Below are 27,109 nucleotides of genomic sequence, written 5' to 3' on the forward strand. Positions count from 1 at the left end.
ATGACATACACTGACTGACCAGGTGAATCAAGATGAAAGCTATGATCCCTTATTGGTCACTTGTTAAATCCACTTCAATCAGTGTAGATGAAGGGGAGGAGACGGGTTAAAGAAGGATTTTTAAGCCTTGAGACAATTGAGACATGGATTGGGTATGTGTGTCATTCAGAGGGTGAATGGACATGGTAAAAAACGTAAGTACCTTTGAACAGGGTATGGTAGTAGGTGCCAGGCGCACCGGTTTGTGTCAAGAACTGCAACGCTGCTGGGTTTTTCACACTCAACAGTTTCCCGTATGTATCAAGAATGGTCCACCACCCAAAGGACATCCAGCCAACTTGACACAACTGTGGGAAGCATTGGAGTCAACATGGGCCAGCATCCCTGTGGAACGCTTTCAACACCTTGTAGAGTCCATGCCGTTCTGAAAAGGGGGGGGGGGGGGGTGCAACTCAATATTAGGGAGGTGTTCTTAATGTTTTGTACACTCAATGTACAGTATATTTATATTCCGGACTCGGACATTGCTCGTTCTGATATTTCTTCATTTACATTTTTTGGGGGGATTTGTGTGTGTTGTTAGGTATACTGCACGGTTGGAGCTAGAAACAGAAGCCTTTCGCTACATCTGAGATAACATCTGCATAATATGTGTACGGAACAATTATGTGTACGGAATACAATTAGACTTGAGGTACATAATATAGGCATTCCATTGCTCTGTCATAATAACCGAACTAAGGTCGTTTTAAAAAGTCTGGATTCATTCTCCAGTCACGACACAAAGTCTGACAAGGATCACGTTTGAAAACTTCGCAATAACTTTATTGTAGACAGTTAATAGACAGTGGCACAATGATGAAACAGCTTGTAGTTGCCGTTGTGTTTGGCGGAGGCGAGCTGGGCTGTAGTTGCTACTACACTACAACAGGAGATAAGGAAACATACTGTACATTATCCATATGGGCTTTTCCTCCCGTTCCCGGGTCTTTCTCCGTGCCGTGGGATGAGGTGAGTTAAGCTGGTGTTGATACCAGGGGGTGTAATGCAGTTTACCCACCTATGTTTTTACCACTAGTTGATACTACAGGGAGTAAGTAAGAAGAATACGAGGTGAAGCTGGTGTCCCTTTCACAGCATGTCTGGTTCTGCCGGTTCTGGTCTCTGTGTTTGGCTCAGGCTGGGTTTGGGTGTTGGAGGATACAGTACCAGAGGGGTTGGGTCCAAAGATGGTTCAGGTCACTGAGTTGGGTTCAGGCTGGTTGGGATGGGGCTGGATGGGCTCTAGACTGGGTCCTTGGGGCTGGGTGGGTTCTAGGTTTGGTGTTCTGTGCTGACTGGGTCCTTGGGGCTGGGTGAGTTCTAGGTTCGGTGTTCTGTGCTGACTGGGTCCTTGGGGCTGGGTGGGTTGTAGGTTCGGTGTTCTGTGCTGACTGGGTCCTTGGGGCTGGGTGGGTTCTAGGTTCGGTGTTCTGTGCTGACTGGGTCCTTGGGGCTGGGTGTGTTCTAGGTTCCGTGTTCTGTGCTGACTGGGTCCTTGGGGCTGGGTGGGTTCTAGGTTCGGTTTCCTGGGCTGAATGGATGTCAGAGGGATGTAAAGTTGCTGGGTCTGAAGATACGGTCAAACTCATTGAGAATGATCTCCACGGCCTGGTTCTGGTAGACCATGTTGATGGCCATGTTAACATTGTCCCTCTCCGGGCGCATCAGGGTGGGACCGAACACTATGCCGATGTTCTGGGTCGACATCCGGTTAGAGTCAGAATGTTCCATCACCCTGGGGGAGGGAGGGAGAGAGAGAGAGAGAGATTACTGCTTATACAATATGGCTACAGGGTCTTTCTAAAGCGAATTAGCCTGACTCGTTCTGTGTCATTCCAGTGACCACCAATGACACACAGCTTCATCTCAGTGGTCACTGTTAAGAATCTGCTTGTAATTTTAATTATTCTTGTTGATTCACAGAGCAGCAGGACAGTGGCTACACTGGTGCTTATTTACGGGACATTGGTGTGTGCGTGGGCCGTGTGTGTGTGTGTGTGTGTGTGTGGACACACACAGGAATGGGTTAAAGCCACAGCATGAGGCATTCTTTTAAAAATGCCATTCCCACAGAGATCACAGGGGAGGAGGAGAGGAGGAGGAGGAAAGGGGACAGATGAGAGAGAAAGGAGATGGGCAGAATGGTAAATGAGGGGGAGGAGGAGGGAGGAGGGAAGGGGAGAGGAGGTAAGGAAGAGAAGAGGAGGGAGATGGGTAGATTTATAGAGGAGAGAAGTAGATGGATTGATTTAAGGCGGGAGATGAGAAAATGAGAAGCAGTGAGAGAGGGAGATAGAGACACAGTGACAGACAGACAGACTCATAGGAAACACACACTAGCACACACACTCACTCTTAGGTGACACACACTGGCACAAACATCAGACTCACGAACACAACACAGTATATTATTTTAGACCTGGGGACAGCAACATTTAAGTAGCAGAGCAGTACATGAAAAGTGATATTATTTTCGTTAACTTCTTCAAAATCCTAAATCCTTCACTCTTTCAACCTCATTGTCCTCTCTCAAATTTAACCCCCAGGTACCCACAGCACTCGCTCACCAATACTTCTTCACAATTTTCGTTCACATGCTGGATGACAACTGCTTGGAATGAGGGTACTCCTCCCTCTAGTGGTCATTCGTATTACAAACTGCATATTATTTTTCTCAGACAGTAAAAGCTGATTCTTAAACAACTGATGTACAACTGAAGGACATTCAGAACAATTGAAAGATGGTGAAATGGAATTAGATTGGGGTTAGATGGGTCAGGTTTTTGAGGGTACACTGGGTATTGAGACAGAGGGTTTTTGAGGGTACACTGGGTATTGAGACAGAGGGTTTAACCCTTGGAGGTGTGGTGTCTCGTACCGTTTGAGATGGCTGAACATGAACCTCATGGTGTCTTGGTTGGGAGGAGGCATGCTCAGTACCAGAGACTTTAGACGGTCCACTTTATCCAAGTAGTCTGACATCTCTGGAACACACACACACAGTAGGATACTCTCGTTACACTCCAGATCAGAATCTTCTAACTCTAGACAGGTAGATAGGTAGATTGTTTGTTTGGTAGGTAGGTAGGTAGGTAGGTGGGCAGTTAGTTAGCTAGTTCGGTAGTTAATTTGTTAGTTTGTTTGGTAGGTAGGTAGGTAGGTGAAATATTGGTAGGTAGGCAGGCAGTTAGTTAGCTAGTTCGGTAGTTAATTTGTTAGTTTGTTTGGTAGGTAGGTAGGTAGGTAGGTAGGTAGGTAGGCAGTTAGTTAGCTAGTTCGGTAGTTAATTTGTTAGTTTGTTAGGTAGGTAGTTAGTTAGCTAGTTTGGTAGTTAATTTGTTAGTTTGTTTGGTAGGTAGGTAGGTAGGTAGGTAGGCAGCTAGTTCGGTAGTTAATTTGTTAGGTAGGTAGGTAGGTAGGTAGGCAGTTAGCTAATTTGGTAGTTAATTTGTTAGTTTGTTTGGTAGGTAGGTAGGTAGGTAGGTAGGCAGTTAGTTAGCTAGTTCGGTAGTTCATTTGTTAGTTTGTTTGGTAGATAGGCAGTTAGTTAGCTAGTTCGGTAGTTCATTTGTTAGTTTGTTTGGTAGGTAGGCAGTTAGTTAGCTAGTTCGGTAGTTCATTTGTTAGTTTGTTTGGTAGATAGGCAGTTAGTTAGCTAGTTCAGTAGTTAACTTGTTAGTTTGTTTGGTAGGTAGGTAGGTAGGCAGTTAGTTAGCTAGTTCAGTAGTTAACTTGTTAGTTTGTTTGGTAGGTAGGTAGGTAGGCAGTTAGTTAGCTAGTTCAGTAGTTAACTTGTTAGTTTGTTTGGTAGGTAGGTAGGTAGGCAGTTAGTTAGCTAGTTTGGTGGTTAATTTGTTAGTTTGTTTGGTAGGTAGGTAGGTGAAATATTGGTAGGTAGGCAGGCAGTTAGTTAGCTAGTTTGGTAGTTAACTTGTTAGTTTGTTTGGTAGGTAGGTAGGTAGGTAGGCAGTTAGTTAGCTAGTTCGGTAGTTAATTTGTTAGTTTGTTAGGTAGGTAGTTAGTTAGCTAGTTTGGTAGTTAATTTGTTAGTTTGTTTGGTAGGTAGGTAGGTAGGTAGGCAGCTAGTTCGGTAGTTAATTTGTTAGGTAGGTAGGTAGGTAGGCAGTTAGCTAATTTGGTAGTTAATTTGTTTGGTAGGTAGGTAGGTAGGTAGGCAGGCAGTTAGTTAGCTAGTTCGGTAGTTAATTTGTTTGGTAGGTAGGTAGGTAGGTAGGCAGGCAGTTAGTTAGCTAGTTCGGTAGTTCATTTGTTAGTTTGTTTGGTAGATAGGCAGTTAGTTAGCTAGTTCGGTAGTTCATTTGTTAGTTTGTTTGGTAGGTAGGCAGTTAGTTAGCTAGTTCGGTAGTTCATTTGTTAGTTTGTTTGGTAGATAGGCAGTTAGTTAGCTAGTTCAGTAGTTAACTTGTTAGTTTGTTTGGTAGGTAGGTAGGTAGGCAGTTAGTTAGCTAGTTCAGTAGTTAACTTGTTAGTTTGTTTGGTAGGTAGGTAGGTAGGCAGTTAGTTAGCTAGTTCAGTAGTTCACTTGTTAGTTTGTTTGGTAGGTAGGTAGGTAGGCAGTTAGCTAGTTTGGTGGTTAATTTGTTAGTTTGTTTGGTAGGTAGGTAGGTAGGTGAAATATTGGTAGGTAGGCAGGCAGTTAGTTAGCTAGTTTGGTAGTTAACTTGTTAGTTTGTTTGGTAGGTAGGTAGGCAGTTAGTTAGCTAGTTCAGTAGTTAACTTGTTAGTTTGTTTGGTAGGTAGGTAGGTAGGTAGGCAGGCAGTTAGTTAGCTAGTTCGGTAGTTCATTTGTTAGTTTGTTTGGTAGATAGGCAGTTAGTTAGCTAGTTCAGTAGTTAACTTGTTAGTTTGTTTGGTAGGTAGGTAGGTAGGCAGTTAGTTAGCTAGTTCGGTAGTTCATTTGTTAGTTTGTTTGGTAGATAGGCAGTTAGTTAGCTAGTTCAGTAGTTAACTTGTTAGTTTGTTTGGTAGGTAGGTAGGTAGGCAGGCAGTTAGTTAGCTAGTTCGGTAGTTCATTTGTTAGTTTGTTTGGTAGATAGGCAGTTAGTTAGCTAGTTCAGTAGTTAACTTGTTAGTTTGTTTGGTCGGTAGGTAGGTAGGTAGGTAGGCAGTTAGTTAGCTAGTTTGGTGGTTAATTTGTTAGTTTGTTTGGTAGGTAGGTAGGTAGGTGAAATATTGGTAGGTAGGCAGGCAGTTAGTTAGCTAGTTTGGTAGTTAACTTGTTAGTTTGTTTGGTAGGTAGGTAGGCAGTTAGTTAGTTAGCTAGTTCGGTAGTTAACTTGTTAGTTTGTTAGGTAGGTAGGCAGGTAATACAAAGGGTCTATACTCACTGACGGTCTCTAAGATGTCTGTGAAGAAGCCGTAAGGAACCAGTGGTTCAGGAAGCTCTCTGAAAAACAGCTTCAGGGCTCCTGTGATGACATGGATGTCCTCCCACTCACTCTGTTCCAGGTTCAACTTCTCTATTGGTGGAGGGAGAGAGGGGGGGAGGGAGGAAGGAAGGAAAGGAAGGAAGGGAAGGAGGGAGTGAATTTTACTGTTAAAACTCCCTCAATACTTTGATTGACAGGTCGGCCGGCAGGCTGGCAGGCTGGTAGCTGTAGCAGAAAGAAAGTGTCTGTGAAAGTGAAGCGATAGTCAGAGGGCAGAGAGAAAGGCAAACACAATACGACCCTCCTGAACAATGTTTGTCAAAGTGTCACAGTTACATCTGTACACTCAATAACGGTGGTTCTTCGAGAGCTTGATTTAAGGTTCTATCTACTGTCCAAATTAGTATCACAAAACATTGGTCAGGTGAGCTGGGCTAAGGTGTTCCACAAAACACAAGCTACAGTACTCTGTTTAAACCACTGGGTGACACCAATGGACCGTGTAAAAGGACACATAGGACTTGAACATATAGTTTACTCAAACAGAAATATTGGATGCATAGACAACACAATAGACACATGGAAAGTATCGAGACAAACAAACGTGTGCTTTTGCATGTATGGAGTGAGTACAGCGCACACAGGTATGCAGATAGGCATTTGGATGAAAACTGGGAGCCATTTTGGCTCGACAGTCTCCATCTGTCTGTCTACCTTGTACCAACTCTGCAGGGAACATATAACGTCCGTCTGTGGTCACCGCTCGCTCTGCAAAAAAAACACAACCAACGGACATTTAGCCTACAAGGTCAAGCAGGTCGGAATCAGGTTCAGGTTCCTTCAGAGTGGAATCCTAAATGATGTCCATTATAAAGCACTCTGGGATTAAAAACAAAAATTAAATGTGTAGTGTAGAATGCTTTTCAGAACATAGCCCCCCCTCCCTCTCTTCATACCTCACTCCTCCCTCTCTTCATACCTCCCTCCCTCTCTTCATCCCTTCCTCCCTCCTCCCTCTTTTCATACTTCCCTCCCTCCTCCCTCTCTTTATACCTTCCTCCCTCCTCCATCTCTTCATCCCTTCACACCTCCTGCCCTCCTCCTTCCCCCCTCTCTTCATACCTCCCTCACTCCTCCCCCATCCCTCTCTTCATACCTCCCTCCCTCCCTCCTCCCTCCTTCCTCCTCCCTCTCTTCATACCTCCCTCACTCCTCCCCCCTCCCTCCTCCCTCTCTTCATACCTCCCTCCCTCCTCCCTCTCTTTAAAACCTCTCTCCCTCCTCCCTCTCTTCATACCTCTCATCTCCCTCTCTTCATCCCTTCCTCCCTCTCTTTAATAACTATCTCCCTCCTCCCTCTCTTCATACCTCCCTCCCTCCGCCCTCTCTTTATACCTCCCTCCCTCCGCCCTCCCTCCCTCCTCCCTCTCTTTATACCTCCCTCCCTCCTCCCTCCCTCCCTCCTCCCTCTCTTTTTACCACCCTCTCTTTATAACTCCCTCCTCCCTCTCTTCATACCTCCCTCCCTCCTCCCTCTCTTTGTACCTCCCTCCCTCCTCCCTCTCTTCATACCTCCCTCCCTCCTCCCTCTATTTATACTTCCCTCCCTCCTCCCTCTCTTTATACTTCCCTCCCTCCTCCCTCTCTTTATACCTCCCTCCCTCCTCCCTCTCTTTATACCTCCCTCCCTCCTCCCTCTCTTCATACCTCCCTCCCTCCCCCCTCTCTTTATACCACCCTCTCTTCATACCTCCCTCCTCCCTCTCTTTATACCTCCCTCCCTCCTCCCTCTCTTCATACCTCCCTCCCTCCTCCCTCTCTTTATACCTCCCTCCCTCTGCCCTCTCTTTATACCTCCCTCCCTCCTCCCTCCCTCCCTCCTCCCTCTCTTTTTACCACCCTCTCTTCATAACTCCCTCCTCCATCTCTTCATACCTCCCTCCCTCCTCCCTCTCTTTATACCTCCCTCCCTCCTCCCTCTCTTCATACCTCCCTCCCTCCTCCCTCTATTTATACTTCCCTCCCTCCTCCCTCTCTTTATACTTCCCTCCCTCCTCCCTCTCTTTATACCTCCCTCCCTCCTCCCTCTCTTCATACCTTCCTCCCTCTCTTCATACCTCCCTCTCTTTATACCTCCCTCCCTCCCTCCTCCCTCTCTTTAATACTGCTCTCCCTCCTCCCTCTCGTCACACATCTCTCCTCCCTCTCTTCATCCCTTTCTCCCTCTATTCATACCTCCCTCCCTCCTCCCTCTCTTCATACCTCCCTCCCTCCTCCATCTCTTCATACCTCCCTCCCTCCCTCCTCCCTCTCTTCATACCTCCCTCCCTCCTCCCTCTCTTTATTCCTCCCTCCCTTCATACCTCCTACCCTCCTCCCTCTCTTCATACCTCCCTCCCTCCTCCCTCTCTTCATACCTCCCTCCCTCCTCCCTCTCTTTATTCCTCCCTCCCTCCCTTCATACCTCCTACCCTCCTCCCCCTCTTCATACCTCCTACCCTCCTCCCTCTCTTCATACCTCCCTCCCTCTCTTTATACCTCCCTCCCTCCTCCCTCTCTTTATGCCTCCCCCCTCTCCCTCTCTTTATACCTCCATCCTTCCTCCCTCTCTTCATACCTCCCTCCCTCCTCCCTCTCTTTATACCTCCCTCCCTCCTCCCTCTCTTTAATACCTCTCTCCCTCCTCCCTCTCGTCACACCTCTCTCCTCCCTCTCTTCATCCCTTCCTCCCTCTCTTCATACCTCCCTCCTCTCTCTCTTTATACCTCCCTCCCTTCCTCCCTCTCTTTATACCTCCCTCCCTTCCTCCCCCTCTTCATACCTCCCACCTCTCTTTATACCTCCCTCCCCCCTCTCTTCATACCTCCCTCTCTTTATACCTCCCTCCTTCCTCTCTTTATACCTCCCTCCCTCCTCCCTCTCTTCATACCTCCCTCTCTTTATACCTCCCTCCTTCCTCTCTTTATACCTTCCTCCCTCCTCCCTCCCTTCATACCACCCTCCCTCCCTCCTTCCTCTCTTCATACCTCCCTCTCTTTATACCTCCCTCCTTCCTCTCTTTATACCTTTCTCCCTCCCTTCATACCACCCTCCCTCCCTCCTCCCTCTCTTTATACCTCCTTCCCTCCTCCCTCTCTTCATCCCTTCCTTCCTCCTCCCTCTCTTCATAACTTCCTACCTCCCTTCTCCCTCTCTCTCTTTATCCATTCAGCCCTCCTCCCTCTCTTCATCCCTCCTCCCTCTCTTTATACCTCCCTCCCTCCCTCTCTTCCTCCTACCTCCCTCTCTTCATACCTCCCTCCCTCCTCCCTCTCTTCATTCCTCCCTCCCTCCTCCCTCTCTTCATACCTCACTCCCTCCCCCTTCTTTTTCTCCCGTACTCCCTCACTCTCTTCATTCCTCCCTCCCTCCTCCCTCTCTTCCTCCCGTACTCCCTCCCTCACCATGGTTGACTAGGAAGCGTAGTTTCTGGATGACCGCCAGGTTCCCACTCACTCTGTAGATACCGTCTGTCTCCAGACCTGAATAACAACACACAGGTAGGACATGTAACCCTGGCAATAACACACCGGAACTCCATGTAACCCTGGTAACAACCACAGATATTTAAAACACTGTCTTAAAATCCATAGAATCCATATAAATGATAAACCAGTTCAATGTGATATAAATGTGCAGTAAAGATTATCCTCTCTTCCAAAAAATATTTGTTTACCTACAGCCAAACTCTACCCACAGGGGAGTAGTACCAGAGGCTGTACTCACAGGGGAGTAGTACCAGAGGAGTAGTACCAGGGGAGTAGTAACAGAGGAGTAGTACCAGAGGCTGTACTCACAGGGGAGTAGTACCAGAGGAGTAGTACCAGGGGAGTAGTACCAGAGGCTGTACTGTACCCACAGGGGAGTAGTACCAGAGGAGTAGTACCAGGGGAGTAGTACCAGAGGCTGTACTGTACCCACAGGGGAGTAGTACCAGGGGAGTAGTACCAGAGGCTGTACTGTACCCACAGGGGAGTAGTACCAGGGGAACCAGAGGAGTAGTACCAGGGGAGTAGTACCAGAGGAGTAGTACCAGGGGAGTAGTACCAGAGGCTGTACTGTACCCACAGGGGAGTAGTACCAGAGGAGTAGTACCAGGGGAGTAGTACCAGAGGCTGTACTGTACCCACAGGGGAGTAGTACCAGGGGAGTAGTACCAGGGGAGTAGTACCAGGGGAGTAGTACCAGGGGAGTAGTACCAGAGGCTGTACTGTACCCACAGGGGAGTAGTACCAGAGGCTGTACCCACAGGGGAGTAGTACCAGAGGCTGTACCCACAGGGGAGTAGTACCAGAGGCTGTACTCTACCCACAGGGGAGTACTGCCAGAGGCTGTACTCTACCCACAGGGGAGTACTGCCAGAGGCTGTACTCTACCCACAGGGGAGTACTGCCAGAGGCTGTACTCTACCCACAGGGGAGTACTGCCAGAGGCTGTACTCTACCCACAGGGGAGTACTGCCAGAGGCTGTACTGTACCCACAGGGGAGTACTGCCAGAGGCTGTACTGTACCCACAGGGGAGTAGTATCAGAGGCTGTACTGTACCCACAGGGGAGTAGTACCAGAGGCTGTACTCACAGGGGAGTAGTACCAGAGGCTGTACTCTACCCACAGGGGAGTAGTACCAGAGGCTGTACTGTACCCACAGGGGAGTAGTGCCAGAGGCTGTACTGTACCCATTGTTTTGTGTTTATGGCAGTACCTCTCCTCTCCACAGCCTCGGTGCAGAGCCTGACGAAACGAGGCACGTTGTTCTTCTCTCTCTCACACAGCATCTCTAGATGACAGCCAAACACCTGGTCTGTAAATGACAACAACAGCAGCATGTTTTAGAAGACTAAATATGATTTGGTCTAAAGAGATTTACAGTCAACATTCACATAACTGTGATCTGAGGTCATGAGAGACACGGACACATTCATAGATACCACACGACTTCCTTATTATTCGATGAAAACAAACACCAGAGGAATGTCAATGAACTGAATTGATGCCCAGTTCCATGGAGTTGAGCTGCCACTACTCTCAGAGGGTTGTGGCAGCTCAACTGATGGAAAGTGGTGTTGAGGGAAAAGCATAAGACATAATAAAATCCATGTACACAAACAACAAGCGTGGGGTTAAAATTGGCATAAAACACACACGTCTTTCCACAAGGCCGTGGGATGAGACAGGGATGCAGCTTAAGCCCCACCCTCTTCAAAATATATTTCAACAAACTAGCGAGGGCACTATAACAGTCTGCAGCACCCGGCCTCACCCTACTAGAATCTGAAGTCAAATGTCTACTGTTGCTGATGATCTGGTGCTTCTGTCACCAACCAAGGAGGACCTACAGCAGCACCTAGATCTTCTGCAACGATTCTGTCAGACTTGGGCCCTGACAGCAAATCTCCGTAAGACAAAAAATAAATTGTGTTCCAAAAAAGGTCCAGTTGCCAGGACCACACGATACATACATACCTCGGCCTAAACATCAGTGCCACAGGTAACTTCCACAAAGCTGTGAACGATCTGAGAGACAAGGCAAGAAGGGCCTTCTATGGCATCAAAAATAGCATGAAATTCGTCATATCAATTAGGATCTGGCTAAAAATACTTGAATCAGTCATAGAACCCATTGCCCTTTATGGTTGTGAGGTCTGGGGTCCGCTCACCAACCAAGACTTCACAAAATGGGACAAACACCAAATTGAGAGACTGCATCCAGAATTCTTCAAAACTATCCTCACTGTACAACGTAAAACACCAAATAATACATGCAGAGCAGAATTAGGCCGATACCTGCTAATTATCAAAATCCCAAACATTCCTTAACAAAGCCATCGCCTACAGAGAGATGAACCTGGAGAAGAGTCCCCTAAGCAAGCTGGTCCTGGGGCTTTGTTCACAAACACAAAAAGACCCCACAGAGCCCCAGGACAGCAGCACAATTAGACCCAACCAAATCATGAGAAAACAAAAAGATAATTACTTGACACATTGGAGAGAATTTACAATAAAACAGAGCAAACTAGAATGCTATTTGGCCCTAAACAGAGAGTACACAGTGGCAGAATCCCTGACCACTGTGACTGACCCAAACTTGTACAGACTCAGTGAGGATAGCATTTCGCTATTGAGAAAGGCCGCCATAGGCAGACATGGCTCTCAAGAGAAGACAGGCTATGTGCTCACTGCCCACAAAATTAGGTGGAAACTGAGATGCACTGAAAACAAATGTGTGACCTGTTGCCACAAGAAAATGTCAACCAGTGAAGAACTAACACCATTCTAAATACAACCCATATTTATGTTGATTTATTTTCCCTTTTGTACTTTAACTATTTGCACATCGTTACAACACTGCATATAGACATAATATGACATTTGAAATGTCTTTATTCATTTTGAACTAGTGTGAGTGTAATTTTTACTGTTCTTTCACTTTTGTTTATTATCTATTTCAATTACTTTGTCAATGTAAACACATGTTTCTCATGAGAAAGAGAGAGAGAGGGGGGGGGGGGGGGGGGAGGGGGGAGAGACAGAGACAGAGAGACAGAGACAGTCAGTGATCTCACCCTTGATGAGTCCTTTCTCTTGTAGGATCTGTAGTGGAGGTCTCTTGAGGATAAACTTCTTCAGTCTGCTCCGAACACGCTTCCTCTCTGAGTTCTCCACGTTGGAAGCAGAACGAGGGACTGCACCGGGAGGCAAAGAGGGAGAGAAATAAAGGAGGGAGGGAAGGAGAGAGGGAGCGAAGGAGGGAGCGTAGGAGGGAGCGAAGGAGGGAGCGAAGGAGGGAGTGAAGGAGCGAAGGAGGGAGCGAAGGAGGGAGTGAAGGAGGGAGCGAAGGAGGGAGCGAAGGAGGGAGCGAAGGAGGGAGGAGGGAGTGAAGGAGGGAGCGAAGGAGGGAGCGAAGGAGGGAAGGCACCAGAAACAAGAAGTACAAGAAGAAAAAAAGATAGACCAACTTTATTGTCAATTTTAGAGAAATGTGAAGATAAATAGACCACTGGGAGGAAGCACATGGGCAGCCACAGCAACAGCAACAGCATCCTTGGAGCCGTGGATGGATGGAGAGACTCACGTGATGCCTTATATCCTCCTCGACTGTCCTCCTCGTCTCCACTGTGGTCCAACATCTCCACACTGCCCGCCCTCCTCAGAGAGTACAGCAGAACATTGTCCAGGGGATTCTCCCGATCCTATAGAAGAGAAGACCATTTCAACTTGTACCAGACAACCATTTGTTAGCGCCCTGATGAAAGCTAGATGCTAAAATAAGTTGGTGTTTGATCATAAAAAAAGGCTTTTAATTCCCTTCCATTGTCCTCCTAGAGTAGCTGAGTACAGTGGGGGCTGCTGAGAGGAGGATGGGCCATAATAATGGCTGGAACGGAGCGAATGGCATGGCATCACCAACGGAAACCATTCCACTGATTCCTCTCCGGTCATTACCACAAGCCCGTCCTCCCCTTTAAGGTGCCACCAGCCTCCTGTGGCTGCATATCTCTTGCAAACGGTTCTAAGAGCTCACACACACACACACAAACACGCACAAACACACACACATACAAACACGCACAAACACACACATACACACACATACACACGCACATACACACACATACACACACACACACGCACAAACACACACACATACACACACACACAAACACACGCACACAAACACACACATATACACACGCACACATACACATACACACACACACGCACACACATACACACGCACGAACGCACACACGCGAACGCACACACAGTGTGTGAAACTCACCAGTCTATCGATGACACTGTGGATGGTATTGAACCACTCTCTGATCAGTGAGTCTGTCTCCGACTGCAGTAGGAACTCATTCCCTGTCACCGTCCTCAGCTACCACACAAACAGACAAAGTACCGTGGGTTAGTCCCAAATCACAGACTACTTCACCAGGTACTGTACTACTTCTTACTACTAATTCTTCAGTCAATTCGGGCTCCTGAGTGGCACAGCGGTCTAAGGCACTGCATCTCAGTGCTAGAGGCATCACTACATTCCCTGGTTCAAATCCAGGCTGTATCACATCTGGCCGTGATTGGGAATCCCATAGTGCGGCGTACAAATGGACCAGCGTTTGGCCGGGGTAGGCCGTCATAGAAAATAAGTATTTGTTCTTAATTAACTGACTTGTCTAGTTAAATAAAGGATAAATAACAATAAAATTCGGGAAATTAATTCAAATAACAATTCTGGAAATATAAAATATGCATTGAATTTTAAGGCATGTATTGAATTGACTGAGTTGACATTGAATTGTCTGGAACCCCGGTGCTCATAGAGTCCTGTTACAACACATAGCCTACAGTCAGATACTGAACTTCCTCTCAAGAGGACGTGAGAATGTTTTTTTTTCACAGAAAAACCACTAGAGCAGCTCTCTCTCTCTCTCTCAGTGAGACTAAAATAGACACATTTGACTTCCCCAAAATACAGGGTGAAATAAAGTATCTTAAAATGTCTATGAAATAATATAGAAACAAGACAACGGTGGTTTGAGGTCCCTCCTGGTGTGTGTCTGACCTTGAAGACGTTCTTCTTGCTGGACAGGTCATTGGTCCACTGCACCACAGCTCCTCTCAGGTCTACACTGCTCTCCGGACGACTGTTGCCTGGTTTCTGGAGACCAATAAGAAAGCAGTCTTTGAGACGTTTAAAAAAAAAATAATAATAATACAAAAAATAAATGTATTTAAACTCCATCTATGATAGTTCAACTCAATGACTATCTTACCCAGCTGGAGGGGGTCTGGGATTTGGGATCCTTGAAGAACACCAGACTGTTCCCGACCAGAACCACCCACGACGGATTCCAGTTCTTCCTAAACACACATCACGCACACACACACACACACACACACACACACACACACACACACACACACACACACACACGGTGACGTTCACGGTTCCCACCACACCTATACAGTAGATACAGGGTGTAGAAGATGAGATATCTTCTACATATCACGCACAGTCTACCTCAGTTTCCGGCCTCCCTCTGCTATCTTAGTCTTGTTCAGCAGACCTGCCTTTTCCAGCTCCTGAGGAAGGAAGCAGGGGAGATGAACTGTTGGTACAGAGGGCTAATTCACTGGCTGCTCTGATGACCCACGTTGGTGCCACACAGGAAGTTAAACATTTACAGCAACAACCTAGGGAATGAGTTGCAAATGTCACTAGAACCATGGATGGACAGTGGGACAGGTGTATACAGACAGGAGACAGCGGAGACAGAGGGACAGATGGGAGACAGCGGAGACAGAGGGACAGATGGGAGACAGCGGAGACAGCGGAGACAGATGGGAGACAGCGGAGACAGATGGGAGACAGCGGAGACAGATGGGAGACAGCGGAGACAGATGGGAGACAGATGGGAGACAGAGGGACAGATGGGAGACAGAGGGACAGATGGGAGACAGAGGGACAGATGGGAGACAGCGGAGACAGATGGGAGACAGCGGAGACAGATGGGAGACAGATGGGAGACAGCGGAGACAGATGGGAGACAGAGGGACAGATGGGAGACAGCGGAGACAGATGGACAGATGGGTCAGATGGGAGACAGAGACACAGATGGGAGACAGAGGGACAGATGGGACAGATGGGAGACAGATGGGACAGATGGGAGACAGAGGGACAGATGGGAGACAGTGGGACAGATAGGAGACAGAGAGACAGATGGGAGACAGCGGAGACAGATGGGAGACAGCGGAGACAGATGGGAGACAGCGGAGACAGATGGGAGACAGCGGAGACAGAGGGACAGATGGGAGACAGCGGGACAGATGGGGAAACAGCAGAGACAGAGGGACAGCGGAGACAGAGGGACAGATGGGAGACAGCGGAGACAGAGGGACAGATGGGAGACAGATGGGAGACAGAGTGACAGATGGGAGACAGAGGGACAGATGGGAGACAGTGGGACAGATGGGAGACAGAGAGACAGATGGGAGACAGCGGAGACAGATGGGAGACAGCGGAGACAGAGGGACAGATGGGAGACAGCGGGACAGATGGGGAAACAGCAGAGACAGAGGGACAGCGGAGACAGAGGGACAGATGGGAGACAGCGGAGACAGAGGGACAGATGGGAGACAGCGGAGACAGAGGGACAGATGGGAGACAGATGGGAGACAGAGTGACAGATGGGAGACAGAGGGACAGATGGGAGACAGAGGGACAGATGGGAGACAGAGTGACAGATGGGAGACAGAGGGACAGATGGGAGACAGAGGGACAGATGGGAGACAGAGGGACAGATGGGAGACAACGGAGACAGAGTGACAGATGGGAGACAGCGGAGACAGAGGGACAGATGGGAGACAGCGGAAACAGAGGGACAGATGGGGACATTTGAGATGTGAGACTCACGGGTGTGGAGCTGTCATTGCTGTCAGGAGAGGTGGCTGGAGAAGGAGGCTCCACCACCACAACACTGGTCCCAGGGTAGGAACAGTCTCTGCCCTGCTGGCCCAGCTACGAACAACACATGTATGTTAGGTCTGGACAAATATCTCGTGGACAGATTCTTATGGACAGATTCTCGAGGATAGATTCTCGATGATAGATTCTCATGGACAGATTCTCGAGGATAGATTCTCATGGACAGATTCTCATGGACAGATTCTCATGGATAGATTCTCATGGATAGATTCTCATGGATAGATTCTCCTGGATAGATTCTCCTGGATAGATTCTCCTGGATAGATTCTCCTGGATAGATTCTCCTGGATAGATTCTCCTGGATAGATTCTCCTGGATAGATTCTCCTGGATAGATTCTCCTGGATAGATTCTCCTGGATAGATTCTCGATGATAGATTCTCATGGATAGATTCTCATGGACAGATTCTCATGGATAGATTCTCATGGACAGATTCTCATGGACAGATTCTCGAGGATAGATTCTCATGGACAGATTCTTGTGGATAGATTCTCGAGGATAGATTCTCATGGACAGATTCTTGTGGATAGATTCTCGAGGATAGATTCTCATGGACAGATTATCATGGATAGATTCTCATGGACAGATTCTTGTGGATAGATTCTCGAGGATAGATTCTCATGGACAGATTCTTGTGGATAGATTCTCATGGACAGATTCTTGTGGATAGATTCTCGAGGATAGATTCTCATGGACAGATTCTTGTGGATAGATTCTCGAGGATAGATTCTCATGGACAGATTATCATGGATAGATTCTCATGGACAGATTCTTGTGGATAGATTCTCAAGGATAGATTCTCATGGACAGATTCTTGTGGATAGATTCTCGAGGATAGATTCTCATGGATAGATTCTCATGGATAGATTCTCATGGACAGATTCTTGTGGATAGATTCTCATGGACAGATTCTTGTGGATAGATTCTCGAGGATAGATTCTCATGGACAGATTATCATGGATAGATTCTCATGGACAGATTCTTGTGGATAGATTCTCGAGGATAGATTCTCATGGACAGATTCTTGTGGATAGATTCTCATGGACAGATTCTTGTGGATAGATTCTCGAGGATAGATTCTCATGGATAGATTCTCATGGATAGATTCTCATGGATACATTCTCATGGACAGATTCTCATGGATAGATTCTCATGGACAGATTCTTGTGGATAGATTCTCGAGGATAGATTCTCATGGACAGATTCTTGTGGATAGATTCTCGAGGATAGATTCTCATGGACAGATTCTTGTGGATAGATTCTCATGGACAGATTCTTGTGGATAGATTCTCGAGGATAGATTCTCATGGATAGATTCTCATGGATAGATTCTCATGGATAGATTCTCATGGACAGATTCTCATGGATAGATTCTCATGGACAGATTCTTGTGGATAGATTCTCGAGGATAGATTCTCATGGACAGATTCTTGTGGATAGATTCTCGAGGATAGATTCTCATGGATAGATTCTCGAGGATAGATTCTCATGGACAGATTATCATGGACAGATTCTTGTGGATAGATTCTCCTGGATAGATTCTCATGGATAGATTCTCCTGGATAGATTCTCGAGGATAGATTCCCGTGGACAGATTCTCGTGAACAGATGACACGGTGAGAATCTGCCACGGTCCACATAGAATGTGATGTGATTCCTAGCAGCAGTAATTCCTGTTTTTTGTTTTTTGTCATTGATTATTTGGACAAATCAGAATTGGACAAAGGCGGTGCTTAAACTGGTGCTGTGATTTTTAAGCCTATATGGATGATAAACGGGTTGGCACTTGATACAGTTCTTTTCAATTGCTAACATGCATTGGTCAAAACTGAAGTCACATGGTCAAAACTGAAGTCACATGGTCAAAACTGAAGTCACATGGTAAAAACTGAAGTCACATGGTCAAAACTGAAGTCACATGGTAAAAACTGAAGTCACATGGTCAAAACTCATTTAGCGAAACAGAAGTGTATGTGGACCAAACTGTGAATCATTTTTCATTGTTTTCACACAAAATGCATTCAATGACCACATTCTCCAAAATCCATCAACTATTTTGTCATTCATATTCCATCACCTGTAAAACTATATATTTGCAGCACGTTTTCAAATGCAAACGCACTGTTTCCAAAACTGTTAAAAACACAAAACAGAATGATGGCCAATGTCGTACCTTTCTGCAGTTACCAGACCGAAACACTGGAAACATGGACCAAGGGAGACAGGTTGGTGGGGAGAGAAGAGTGTCACGGAGAGGGAGACAGGTTGGTGGGGAGAGAAGAGTGTCAGGGAGAGGGAGACAGGTTGGTGGGGAGAGAAGAGTGTCAGGGAGAGGGAGACAGGTTGGTGGGGAGAGAAGAGTGGCAGGGAGAGGGAGAGGGAGACAGGTTGGTGGGGAGAGAAGAGTGGCAGGGAGAGGGAGAAGGAGACAGGTTGGTGGGGAGAGAAGAGTGTCAGGGAGAGGGAGACAGGTTGGTGGGGAGAGAAGAGTGGCAGGGAGAGGGAGAAGGAGACAGGTTGGTGGGGAGAGAAGAGTGTCAGGGAGAGGGAGACAGGTTGGTGGGGAGAGAAGAGTGTCACGGAGAGGGAGACAGGTTGGTGGGGAGAGAAGAGTGGCAGGGAGAGGGAGACAGGTTGGTGGGGAGAGAAGAGTGTCAGGTAGAGGGAGAATGCGTGGAGGACAAAGGAGAGGAAGAACAAGAGCGGTGGTCTCTGATGAGATGAGGGCCACAATTATTGACCATGTTGTAAACCAAGGTCCCTCTTTGAGAGAGGCCGGTTTAAGGCTGCCACCAAATCTGCAGGTTTCAACAGTTTCATCAACAGTACAAATTTTCCGGCAAAACTACAGGTGAGATGTGCATCATTCACTGCTAATTGAACTACATATTACAGTACAATACAGTACATGTATGTTCACATTTTTACATGTACTGACATTTTGAAATACATTGATTGTTTGTGTTTTTCAGTAGGATCCAAAAGGGTTAGGGTTAGGGGTTAGGGGTTAGGGGTTAGGGGTTAGGGTTAGGGTTAGGGTTAGGGGTTAGGGTTAGGGGTTAGGGTTAGGGTTAGGGTTAGGGTTAGGGGTTAGGGTTAGGGTTAGGGTTAGGGTTAGGGTTAGGGGTTAGGGTTAGGGTTAGGGTTAGGGTTAGGGTTAGGGTTAGGGGTTAGGGTTAAAGGTAGCCTCCCACAGGAGGGAGAGGCAAAATATTATCAGATGCGCAGCCACAATGTCAAAATTGACTCTATCGTAAACATTCATGAAAACAAAAAAATATTTTTGGGGCCATGATAAAGATGTGAAATTAGCGGAATCGAGTGGTTTGGCCAAGAGTTTCTGTTCGTGAGGGTGGAGACGTCGCTTCATTCCTCTGCACAAAAGGTTATCACAATTGTTAACAGAATCCCTCCCCAGAAGTAAAACAGGAATTTGCTAACTTTCACGAGAGAATTTTACTTCTGGGTAACCCAAGATTAGATTTGGACATGGTGTGGTGTGTGTGTGTGTGTGTGCGTGTGGTGTGTGTGTGTGTGTGTGTGTGTGTGTGTGTGTGTGTGTGTGTGTGTGTGTGTGTGTGTGTGTGTGTGTGTGCGTGTGTGGTGTGTGTGTGTGTGTGTGCGTGTGTGTGTTTGTGTGTGTGTGTGTGTGTGTGCGTGTGTGGTGTGTGTGTGCGTGTGTGTGTGTGCGCGCGTGTGTGTGTGTGCGTGTGTGGTGTGTGTGCGTGTGGTGTGTGTGTGTGTGCGTGTGTGTGTGTGCGTGTGTGTACCTTGCCGTTCTTGGGCAGTATTATGGTTCGTGAGTGGCTGAGCTGCTCCGTCCCATGATGCAGTAGGGCAGAGTGACGTCGCTGGACAACCCCCTGAGACTCTCCTGTTCTGAAAGCTGTGGTGCTGATGGTGTTGGAGGAAACTGCTCTCTGCATGCTCTACAAGGCAGGAAGCACAGAGAGGGTTGGGGGGGAGGGGAGGGGGGGGGGGGCAAGTCAGCTACTCTGTGTGTGTCAATGGAGGCTTCTGAGGGGAGGACGGCTCATAATAATGGGTGGAATGAAGTGGATGAAATGTATCAAACACATGAAAACCATTTTAAATATATATATACATTCCATTAGCTCCATTTCAGCCGTTATTAAAGGATTGATTCTGATAGCACCATTGGAGAAATGTGTTTACGTAGATATTATTGTTCTGTTGTTGCATTGTTAAAAACTTTTAGTTCCTTGTCTTGTCACAAGGAAGTTATTTCCCCCTCTGCACACGTTCCCATTCATCTCTACATTCCATTCTAATGTCACCTGACCCAACTCCCGGCCACTGTCAGCAATCTGCCCACCGTACAGGAAGTCTGAAGAGAGCTGGAACAGAGATAAAAAGAAGAGGAAGAAATCTTTATTTCCTTACAGTCCATTTTGTCTTTTGCTTCACTACAAAGGCTAATTACAGCAAACACTGGCCTAGAATGACCCAACACATTACGTAACACTACGAGGCATTCATAGATTTTCTTCACAAACATGTCAGCTAATATTAGTATTTATTAGGATCCACATTAGCTGATCCCCCCCCCCCCCCTAGTGAAAAGCACAGATAGCTTTATCACAGCTGAAGTCTATAACTCGTTGAAGTGTATATTGTTGTAACAAACTGGTACACATAGACGTACAGTCAGTCATACTAGTCTGTTATCTATAAACTGTGAAGATGCAAGCTCCAACGTGAGACTACACTCAGAGGGAAAAGGGGTTCTTCGGTTGTCACCATAGAACCCTTTTTTTTGGTTCCAGCTAGAACCCCTTTGAGTTCCATGTTGAATCCTCTGTGGAAAGGATTCTACACGGAACCAAAAAGGGTTCTACCTGGAACCAAAAAGGGTTCTACCTGGAACAAAAAAAGGGTTCTACCTGGAACAAAAAAAGGGTTCTACCTGGAACCAAAAAAAGTTTTCTTCAAAGGGTTGTTCGAGATTTATGTTATTCTCTAATAAAAGACCCCAAAGCAAATCAGGGGGAGGAAAATAGGTTTCTTCGAAGAGGACAAATCATGCAGGGAGTTAGATGGTCATTCTTCCCTTCAGCGATGCTCTCTCAGTGATTCTCTCTCAGTGATGCTCTCTCAGTGATGCTCTCTCAGTGATTCACTCCTGTGTTTCTCTCCAGTCATTCTCTCCACAGAACAAAGGGACAGCGTGTCGTTTTATAACCCAGCCCTTAGCCTGTGGTTGACCAATTAGAATTCCTTGCAATAAAACTAGCCAATGGACAAATAACAAGTATCCTATTTCAGAATGTCTGAACCATTAATCAATCATTCCCTTTTACAGAAAAAAACACTATTACCTATATTACCTATTATTATTAATCGTTACTCTATTGACTTCTCGTCCTTTTAACCTCTCGTCCTCTGTCTCTGCGTTGTGTTTTTATCTGCTACATATTCTCACAGGGTTACCCTTTGGGAACAGCCCAAAAAAACAAACATTTTAGGTTCAGATAGGACCTTTTTCTACAAGAGTGTTTAAGCTAACTGAGAAATATACAGTAGCTAGATCTGTCTTACACTCCCTCTCTCACACACCCACACAAGAAGAAAAACTGAACTTACAGCCACTCTGTTCATCAGTAGCCTTTATATCACCCGTATCAGAGTCCAGATCAAAGCTAAACTATTAAAACGGATGTTTCCTTGGTAGTCGATAGGAGAGTCAGTCCACGCCACTGTCCACTGTAGTGCACCTTCCTGACACACACACACACCTTTTCATCTGAGGAACCACAACCCCAAATCCACTTGTGTCTCTCCTTCTCTCTCGCAGCATAAACTTCCTCTTTCTATATGCAACCTTACGCTAACACTATCAGCATGTACCATCACTCTCACTTGGCACAAACAGGAAGCCATGTGAAGGAAGCCCTGTGAAGGAAGGCATGTGAAGGAAGCCCTGTGAAGGAAGGCATGTGAAGGAAGCCCTGTGAAGGAAGCCATGTGAAGGAAGCCATGTGAAGGAAGCCATGTGAAGGAAGCCATGTGAAGGAAGCCATGTGAAGGAAGCAATGTTAGAGCACTATATAGGGAATAGGGGGGCATAGGGCTCTGGTCTAAAGTAGTGCACTATATAGGGAATATGGTCTAAAGTAGTGCACTATGTAGGGAATAGGGTCTAAAGTAGTGCACTATGTAGAGAATAGGGTCTAAAGTAGTGCACTATGTAGGGAATAGGGTCTAAAGTAGTGCACTATATAGGGAACGGGGAGCTGTTTGGGACGTACCCAGAGATATTATCATATCAACAATATAACAGCACTAACAGTAACAACAAGGACAACAGTAATCATTATCTACAGACTCTTATCATCTTATTTTCGTAATTACGATGGTGACACTAGCACTATAGGTCAGTCGGGGTGGAAGTTGCATGAAGCCCAGACACAATCTCTACTTTTACAACACTGTGTGGTTATTCCTGTAAGTGTTGTAATTGCTCGTTGTTACACTGTACGACCCACAGTTCCTATTCGCCTGGCACAATGTAGAATGGACAGGCGTTACGGGGTATGAATTTAGCTCCAGCTTGCCCTCTGATAAAGTAGGTAGAATGTGAACTATCCAACACTATCAGATCTCCACAAGCCCGAGCGTGTCAGGGCTCGTTTCTGGGCCGTGCCAAAGTGTTACCGTGACAACTTGTGAAGTCTTTGTGTCCGTAAAGCTCTGGTTCAGTGTCTGGGTAACTGTTCCTGTCTACGTTAAATAAACACACCAACTTTTTATTATTATTATCTTCTTTAAAAAAATTAAAAAATGTTTTTACTAGACAAGTCAGTTAAGAACAAAATCTTATTTTCAATGACGGCCTAGGAACAGGAGAGATTAAGAGGAGGAACAGGAGAGATTAAGAGGAGGAACAGGAGAGATTAAGAGGAGGAACAGGAGAGATTAAGAGGAGTCCACAGACTATTCACGAAGTAAGGAAGCAAATACCTGAATAGATTATTTTGTGTGTAAACTACATCTCACCTGTTTTATTAGTTTATGGTCACGAGGTTGACAACATTAGCGACACAATCACATTTCAACTCTTCATTAAGTCCTGGGGGGGCGTGGGGGGGCTGTAGGTGGACCTACCCTGTTCATGTTGCCATTCTCTGTGCCTGGGATTGGGAGAGACAGGTGGTTGGCGTCCCTGGGGATTGTCTGTGGTTGCAGCGGACGAGCCTATAGCAAGGAAGAGAGTATGGGTGTTAGTTTGAAAGCACATCTGATTGACTATTTCTCATTGCTGGCAACATTTAAAAATAGGGTTGATAAAAAGACTCTACTGTCCCCGAAAATAGTTGTAATGTTGAATTTAACATAAAACCCTGTGTTCTGTATGTCTGTAAATTAACATAGGACCCTGTGATCTCTATATCCCTGTTACAGTGGCTTGTGAAAGTATTCACCCCCCTTGGCATTTTTCCTATTTTGTTGCCTTACAACCTGGAATTAAAACTGATTTTTTTTTGTAGAGCCACCATTTGCAGCAATTACAGCTGTAAGTCTCTATAAACTTGGCACATCTAGCCACTGGGATTTTTGCCCATTCTTCAAGGCAAAACTGCTCCAGCTCCTTTAAGTTGGATGGGTTCTACTGGTGTACAGCAATCTCTAAGTCATACCACAGATTCTCAATGGGATTGAAGTCTGGGCATTGACTAGGCCATTCCAAGATGTTTCCCCTTAAACCACTCCAGTGTTGCTTAAGCAGTATGCTTAGGGTCATTTTTTAAATTTTATTATCATTTTATTGACCCTTTATTTAACTAGGCAAGTCAGTTAAGAACAAATTCTTATTTACAATGACGGCCTAGGAATAGTGTGTTAACTGCCTGTTCATGAGCAGAACGGCAGATTGTCAGCTCGTGGGTTTGAACTTGCAACCTTCCGGTTACTAGTCCAACACTCTAACCACTAGGCTACCCTGCCACCCCTGCCGCCCCATTGTCCTGCTGGAAGGTGAACCTCCGTCCCAGTCTCAAATCTAAGACTGAAACAGGTTTCCCTCAAGAATTTCCCTGTATTTAGCTCCGTCCATCATTCCTTCAATTCTGACCAGTTTCCCAGTCCCTGACGATGGTGTTGGTGTTCTCGGGGTGATGAGAGGTGTTGGGTTCGCACCAGACATAGCATTTTCCTTGATGGCCAAAAAGCTCAATTTTAGTCTCCTCTGACCAGAGTACCTACTTCCATATGTTTGGGGAGTCTCCCACGTGCCTTTTGGTGAACACCAAACGTGTTTGCTTTTTCTTTTCTTTAAGCAATGTCTTTCTTCTGGCCACTCTTCCATAAAGCCCAGATCTGTGGAGTGTCCGGCTTAAAGTGGTCCTATGGACAGATACTCCAATCTCCGCTGTGGAGCTTTGCAGCTCCATTCAGGGTTATCTTTAGTCTCTTTGTTGTCTCTCTGATTAATGCCCTCCTTGCCTGGAGGGTTTTGGAGGGCGGCCCTCTCTTGGCAGGTTTGTTGTGGTGCCATATTCTTTAAATTTTTTAATAATGGATTTAATGGTGCTCTGTTGGATGTTCAAAGTTTCTGATATTTTTTTATAACCCAACCCTGATCTGCACTTCTCCACAACTTTGTCCTTGACCTGTTTGGAGAGCTCCTTGGTCTTCATGGTGCCGCTTTCTTGGTGGTGCCCCTTGCTTAGTGGTGTTGCAGACTCTGGAGCCTTTCAGAACAGGTATATATATATATATATATATATATATATATATATATATATATATATATATATATATATATATATATATATCATGTGATAGATCATGTGACACTTAGATTGCACACAGGTGGACTTTAGTTAACTAATTATGTGACTTCTGAAGGTAATTGGTTGCACCAGATCTTATTTAGGGGCTTCATAGCAAAGGGGGTGAATACATATGCACCCACCGCATTTCTGTTTGTTTAAATTACAGGTTGTAATGCAACAAAATAGGAAAAACACCAAGGGGGACGAATACTTTTGCAAGGCACTGTATGTCTGTTACCCATTCACGGGCTCTGCGGGGGGGTTTCCAGGACCTCTCCTTGGTAACGGTGTTGACATAGAAACATCGCCCCGTGGAGGGGTCCGAATACTGCTCCCATAGGTCCAGCACCTTTCAGGGGTACAATGGAAATATGTGTTGGACTTTTTTGTGTCTTTTTTGTGTCTTCCTCAATAGCTTTATGCATGAACGTCATCTTTGCTATGTGAGTGTATGTATATTGTTTGAAAGGATTGTATTAGCTATTTTAAGTTTGGAAAACATGAGATTTCCATCGTCAATGACCTGCATGGGTCGCTGGCCGGGGGCGGGGCTGGGGGGCTCCACTTGGCTCCGCCTCTTCACCTGGTGGATGGCGGAGTATAGAGTAGACTCCAGGAGAGACTGCTGGGAAATGTAGGACTGGGGAGACACCTGGTGGGGAGAGAGAGGAGGTTTATACTGTATAAGGTCAACAACATGTTACATGAGGTTGGACACAGGTTGATGGGGAAATGTCAGGTTAGGGTGTGTGTGTGTGTGTGTGTGTGTGTGTGTGTGTGTGTGTGTGTCTGTGTGTGTAATGTGTGTGTGTGTGTGTGTGTGTGTATTATACAGTATATTATAGTCTACAGGTCGCATGCGCCACTCAGCCCCAGCTGTCATTAGTAGAATGACTATAGTTACATAACATGGGAACAAAGCTGCATCGTATAGCCTCATCACTACAGCTTTCATGGAAAGATGGTTTTCCATCTCGGCTTTACTTTTCAATCTATTTCAGTGCAACAGATGGCCTCCTATAGCCTACATTATCTTACTTACCAGTCAGTTCACTAAAGGGAGTCACTGGTGCATGTAAATGTTTTCTACAAGCCCAGTCCTTAGGCCTCTCTGACTACATGTTGAGGTGGACCGGTATATATCTTTCTCTCAGTTTCTGTTATTCTCTCTCTCTTTCTGTCGTTTTCTTTGTTTTCCATTTCTCTCTCTCTCACTCTGTGTTTCTGCGTAGCTCTCTCTCTTTCCCTCGCTCTCGCTCTCTCACTGTTTTCTGTTGAAGCCACATCCTCTTCTGTTTGTGGTTCTTCTTGACTGCCCACTGACACACATGCACACACACACAGAGACAGAGACAGAGAGAGAGAGAGAGAGAGAGACAGAGAGAGAGAGACAGACAGAGAAAGAGCACCCCCCCTGTCAGCCACCCTGATAGCCCTTCTGACAACCCCCCCACACCCACTGAGGACAAACACAAGACACAGATTGTACTACTTATGGACTCAAATGGGAATTATATAGAAGAAAAAAAAACTTTTTCCCAAACACAGTGTGTCTAAACTCTGGTGTCCAAACACCCAGCGCGCCCTCGACCTCCTGTCTGAGGACCAACTAGGCTCACCTAGCCACATAATAATACACACAGGCACAAACGACCTGAGAGCACAGCAGGAAACGGTGGCCACAGCACTGAAGGGAGTGATTGAAAAGGCTTCTTCTACTTTCCCCAACGCACAAGTGGTTATCTCCACCCTGCTACCACGAAAAGACTTCCACCCTGCCACAATACAGCGGGTAAACGCAAGTATTTCCCATTACTGTGCCTCAAAACCAAATGTTTTCCTGGCCCACCACTCCACCCTGGACTTGAACAGCCTCTGTGACCAGGTCCACCTCTACAAGGCAGCAGTGCCCACCTTTGCCCGAACCCTAAAGGACATCGCTCTCAAACGTATCCCCAACACTTCACACAGGAGCAACAGATCAATAGACACCCCACCAAGACCAGCGAGACACCCTCCCAGACCTGCAGGACCCCCCCCCCCCCCCGGACCTACACATAGAGGACCCACGCCAAGAGGAATTACATCCAGACCACAGCACCCCCAGACACATCCACACCTCCACCCCAACCAATCAACACCCCCCCCCACGTCAACCATGCCCACACCCCATTTAGGCCCCCTCAGATCAGACCTATGCCACTCCTGCCCACCCCATGCACCCCACCCCTGCAAAGACGGCCTCAACATGGAAGCCACACATACGCCCAGGTAGTGAGCGGGCAAACAGTCCAAACCCCCACTCTCACACTCGCCCAAGCTCAGCAGGCTCTGCTCACAATTACTGGCCTGA

The 27,109-nt window shown here is 46.5% G+C and overlaps 1 protein-coding gene across 3 annotated transcripts in view; it reads right to left on the reverse strand.

The window, feature by feature from the left end:
- Positions 1 to 798: 798 nt before the first annotated feature.
- LOC110493286 (rho GTPase-activating protein 15) overlaps positions 799 to 27,109 on the reverse strand; it is a 65,031-nt gene continuing 38,720 nt past the window's right edge. The window contains exons 5-23 of one of the 3 annotated variants that reach the window (XM_036950855.1): positions 25,280 to 25,408; positions 24,995 to 25,105; positions 23,087 to 23,176; positions 20,260 to 20,319; positions 19,732 to 19,890; positions 15,890 to 15,994; positions 14,498 to 14,559; positions 14,250 to 14,337; positions 14,039 to 14,134; positions 13,253 to 13,351; positions 12,545 to 12,662; positions 12,036 to 12,155; positions 10,175 to 10,273; positions 8,876 to 8,953; positions 6,147 to 6,200; positions 5,391 to 5,522; positions 2,921 to 3,026; positions 1,537 to 1,777; positions 799 to 1,440 (exon numbers count right to left, since the gene is read on the reverse strand). In XM_036950855.1, the coding sequence (XP_036806750.1) occupies positions 1,585 to 1,777; positions 2,921 to 3,026; positions 5,391 to 5,522; positions 6,147 to 6,200; positions 8,876 to 8,953; positions 10,175 to 10,273; positions 12,036 to 12,155; positions 12,545 to 12,662; positions 13,253 to 13,351; positions 14,039 to 14,134; positions 14,250 to 14,337; positions 14,498 to 14,559; positions 15,890 to 15,994; positions 19,732 to 19,890; positions 20,260 to 20,319; positions 23,087 to 23,176; positions 24,995 to 25,105; positions 25,280 to 25,408 (1,899 nt within the window). In that variant the 3' untranslated portion in view covers positions 799 to 1,440; positions 1,537 to 1,584. Of the gene's footprint in view, positions 1,778 to 2,920; positions 3,027 to 5,390; positions 5,523 to 6,146; positions 6,201 to 8,875; positions 8,954 to 10,174; positions 10,274 to 12,035; positions 12,156 to 12,544; positions 12,663 to 13,252; positions 13,352 to 14,038; positions 14,135 to 14,249; positions 14,338 to 14,497; positions 14,560 to 15,889; positions 15,995 to 19,731; positions 19,891 to 20,259; positions 20,320 to 23,086; positions 23,177 to 24,994; positions 25,106 to 25,279; positions 25,409 to 27,109 lie in introns of all 3 variants that reach the window. The other 2 variants (XM_036950854.1, XM_036950856.1) reach the window with 2 other exon arrangements.

The sequence above is a fragment of the Oncorhynchus mykiss genome, chromosome 17 (genome assembly GCF_013265735.2).
Source record: "Oncorhynchus mykiss isolate Arlee chromosome 17, USDA_OmykA_1.1, whole genome shotgun sequence".
Taxonomy (NCBI): domain Eukaryota; kingdom Metazoa; phylum Chordata; class Actinopteri; order Salmoniformes; family Salmonidae; genus Oncorhynchus; species Oncorhynchus mykiss.